Source organism: Streptopelia decaocto (genome assembly GCF_964273445.1).
Source record: "Streptopelia decaocto genome assembly, chromosome: 21".
Lineage (NCBI taxonomy): Eukaryota > Metazoa > Chordata > Aves > Columbiformes > Columbidae > Streptopelia > Streptopelia decaocto.
In genome coordinates, this window is record NC_138676.1 from 5,658,509 (window position 1) to 5,662,466 (window position 3,958).

The 3,958-nt window shown below is 57.4% G+C and overlaps 1 protein-coding gene across 2 annotated transcripts; it reads right to left on the minus strand.

Annotated features, from left to right (window-relative positions):
• Nucleotides 1-299: 299 nt before the first annotated feature.
• TMEM218 (transmembrane protein 218) lies at nt 300-3,754 on the minus strand. Of its 2 annotated transcripts, XR_014185819.1 has the most exons (4): nt 3,616-3,754; nt 3,438-3,540; nt 533-790; nt 300-431 (listed from the first exon to the last, which is right to left on the minus strand). XR_014185819.1 is itself a non-coding variant. In XM_082070240.1 (3 exons), the coding sequence occupies exons 1-3, from the start codon at nt 3,723-3,725 to the stop codon at nt 656-658; spliced, it is 348 nt and encodes a 115-aa protein (XP_081926366.1). In that variant the 5' UTR covers nt 3,726-3,754; the 3' UTR covers nt 300-655. The 2 variants fall into 2 exon arrangements, 1 of the variants encoding a protein (XP_081926366.1); XM_082070240.1 differs by having other exon boundaries at nt 300-790.
• Between the last annotated feature and the right edge of the window lie 204 nt (nt 3,755-3,958).

Here is a 3,958-nt window from a genome sequence, read left to right on the forward strand (position 1 = left end):
TGTAACCTCATCTGGGTGTTCCTGCTCCATGGGGGGATTGACCTGGATGAGCTTTCCAGGGCCCTTCAACCCCTCACACTCTTGAGATTCTGTGATATTTTGATATTTTGGGGTAGGAGAAACCATGAGCCTTGGGTCACCCCAGGGTGACAACTCGAGGTCCTGCTGCACATGGGAGACACTCAGGGTGTCCTGGAAAAGCGAGAAGGTTTTTCTGTTCAGAAAACTGACTTTCCTCCATGTCTTTATGAGGGAAAGATTTTAATTTGTGCATTTTGGAGAATAAATAAAGACGGAGCTGGGGGTTTCTCAGAGAGTTTTATTAAAGTGAAAAAGGAACGATAAGAAAACTTGTGGATTATGATAAACAAACCATCTCAGCTCAGTCCGATTCACTGAATCGAGTACAAAGCGCACGGGTTTTATCTCTCCTGCAAAAGAGGAAAGAAGAGGGAGGTTAAAGCACCTTTACAGGCGAGGAAGCCGCTTGCGCTCCGTCCAAACTTCGCTTTTAAAGGCAAAAACGCGGCACCGGGTGAAGCGACACACTCCAGGTTGGAACAAATCGCCGCCTTTGCCTCCAGAGCAGGCTCCTGGTTTCCATTCCTGCCTTCTGGCCATGAAATGAAGATGCAATCAGGTGGGGACGGCTGCGCTATCTGCCGCGGAGCGGCTTGGCGAACACCGGCTCCATGAGGTGGTAAATCAGCAGCAGGAACAGGCAGCCGAGGAGAACCAGGCTCATCACGGCCAGGAGGACGAAGCGGCCGATGAAGAAGGTGTCCACGATCTGCAAGAGAAAAGAAACACATGCTTTGCAGGCTGGAGGGAGCACACGACGCCCTGGAAATGAGGATTGTCCCAGATCGGCCCAGCAGGAAAAGCTTTGGGGTTCTCCTGGATTTGGTCCCCTCGCTTCCCATGACATGGGTGTGCGGCTAATGCTTGCAAGAAGAATCGCTTTGCCCTGCAAAATGCCGCTAATGTGGAGGAGAAGAGCAGCACTGGGACAAAAGCCCCACAGCGGCTGCAAGGACTGCGCACATTCCTCCCTTTTAGAAGCAAAACGGGGTGGGGGGAATTAAAAAAATATATATGGCAGCAATGCAAGACACAAGGAGGAGAAGGTCGGTTACAAAATGATCCTCTTGGCTCCCGAGACGACCCCGGCGCTCGGTTTTATAAACCACATTAGCACACGCTCGGCCCCGGCGCTGCCGCAGGAAGAGTCTCTGGTGAGCGCCGCGCCGGCTCCTTCCGCACGCTTCCCTTTTTAATTAGCCAATTAGCAGAGTTTCGGCGCGGAAAGCCCAGGTCATGTATTATTGATAGGCAGGGCAGGGCCAGTCCGATTGACGATCCGAAAAAAAGAAGAATAAAATAAAATAAGCTTTAAATTTCTGTTGGCCTCCCAGGCGCCTACGCGCTGCTCCTCACCTCGCTCCCAACCTTGAGGTGCCACGTAAGGCAGGGAAAATAAGAAGTACAAGGATGTTTAGGAGGGATTTACACAGATCAAGGTCTAGCAGAGCGATAATTAATGTGCATTAATAATAGAACAGAGGAAAAGGCACCTAAACTGCCACAAAACTTCGTGGGTTCAAAGCTCAAAGAGCTCTGGTTTCCCAGAGGTGGTGGCGATGGCGTGTGACCCGAAATTGGGGAGACCCCGCACCTGGTAGCACAGAGCTGCCTGAAAATAGAGATGTTAGACAACCGAGAAAAGAGCTGAAGAGCGGTTACTGAGCTTTAAAATAGAAAACAGAGCTGGGGGAAAGCGAAACGCTGCAGAGTTGAGGAAGATGGCGGGAGTGGAGCCAGGACTGGCTGAGCGAGGGAGACGCTGCTGCTCAGAGGGATAAAGGCCCCACAGCGATTAATGGATGGAGCTCCGGGGGGTGGGAGAACGGGAGCTGAACCCCCTGGGTCGTGGATAATGGTGGGGAAATACAGGAAAGGTCCATCCCCAGGGACTCAGCGCAGCCATTGCGGGACATTCCTGAGGTAAAAGTCCAACCTCGGGACCTCGAGGTGGCATTTGGGGCTCATCCCTGAGGTAAAGTCCCACATCTGGGTCACATCCCTGAGGGAAACGTCCATCCCCAGGGGCTTGGGGAGGCATTTGGGGCTCAATCCTGAGGGAAAAAGCCCATCCCTGGGTCACATCCTGAGGTAAATGCCCATCCCTGGGGCCTCGGGGCAGCATTTGGGACCCTTCCCTGAGGTAAAGGGCACAACCCCATGAACCTGGGGTGGCATTTGGGGCCAAATCCTGAGGTAAAGACCCATCCCTGGGGCCTCGGGGCAGCATTTGGGACCCATCCCTGAGGCAAAGGCACATCCTTGGGGACTCGGGGTAGCACCTGGGGCCATTCCTGAGGTAAAAGTCCATCCCCAGTGCCTCGGGGCACCCATGGGGTCACCAAATGTGGCGGCTGCACAACTGCTGAGCTCTGGAGCTGCCAATGCGGCAGTGACGGCTCTTCAGCACCTTCTGTATCCCCTGTCCCTGTGTCCCCTGTCTGGGGGATCCAGAGCAGCTCACGGCCATGGCTGGAGCCGACCGGGCACCCATGGGGTCCCAACAAACCCCCTGGACCCCTTCCTGTGTAACCTCATCTGGGTGTTCCTGCTCCGGGGGGATTGCACTGGATGAGCTTTCCAGGGCCCTTCCAACCCCTCACATATATTCTGGGATTGTGTGACTGTGTTGGCTTCTGGCGTTTGCTTTTGGCATCTTGTTTGGTTGCAGTTCTGAATTAACGTTGGTTTAAGCTTATTATTTGCTTGGAGAAATTTCAGGGTGGCTCCACGACAAGGACCTTCCCCCCAAAGCCTCTGAGCATCCAGGGGCCGATCCCTGATGTAAATGCCCATCCCTGGGGTCTCGGGGCGGCATTTTGGGGCCAAATCCTGAGATAAAGGGCCCAACCCTGGGGCATCCGGGCACACACGAGGCCCAAACTTGAGTTAATTGCCCATCCCTGGGACCTCAGGGTGACATTTGGGGCCCAATCCTGAGTTAAATGCCCATCCCTGGGACCTCAGGGTGACATTTGGGGCCCAATCCTGAGTTAAATGTCCATCCCTGGGACCTCAGGGTGACATCTGGGGCCCAATCCTGAGTTAATATCCATCCCTGGGACCTCAGGGTGACATCTGGGGCCCAATCCTGATGTAAAGGGCCCAAACCTGAGTTAAATGCCCATCCCTGGGACCTCAAGGTGACATTTGGGGCCCAAACCTGAGCTAAATGCCCATCCCTGGGGGCTCAGGGTGACATTTGGGGCCCAATCCTGAGTTAAATGCCCATCCCCAGGACTTTGGGGCGGCATTTGGGGCTCATCCCCGAGTTAACGGGCCCATCCCCGGGCCCTTCCCCGCGGTCCCGTCCCGCCGCGCCCGGGCCTGCCTGGCCAAGCCGCCCCCGGCCTCACCTCCTCGGCGGCAGCCGCGGCCGGTCGCTCGTCCTCCCGGGGGAAGAGCAGCAGCGCGGCGCTGAGCGCGGCGGCTCCCAGCGCCACCGGCACCACGGCCAACCTGCGGGAGGGGAGCGGGGCGGGCTCAGCACCAGACCCGGCCTCAACCCTCCTTCCTCCCACCCCCGGTGCTCACCGGGCCCGGCCGGCAGCGCGGAGCAGCCCCAGGCAGAGCAGCAGCGCCAGGCCCCAGAGCAGCTGCAGCACCAGCACCCCCGGCCCGACTCCCAGCGCCGTGCCCGCCATGCTGCCCCCCTGCCCTGCCGCTTCCCCCTAGCAACCGCAACGCGCCGCGGCGGCACAGCCAATCAGCGCCGCGCGTCGCGCAACCGAAGCTTTCTATTGGGTGGAGGGGTGGGTGGCGGGGGCGTGGCCGCGGGGTTTTCCCGCGCCGCGGGAAGCTGGGGCGCGCCACTGGGGTCACAGAGTCACAGAGTGGTTGGGGTGGGAATCGGAGAATCATTGTAGTTGGAAGGGAC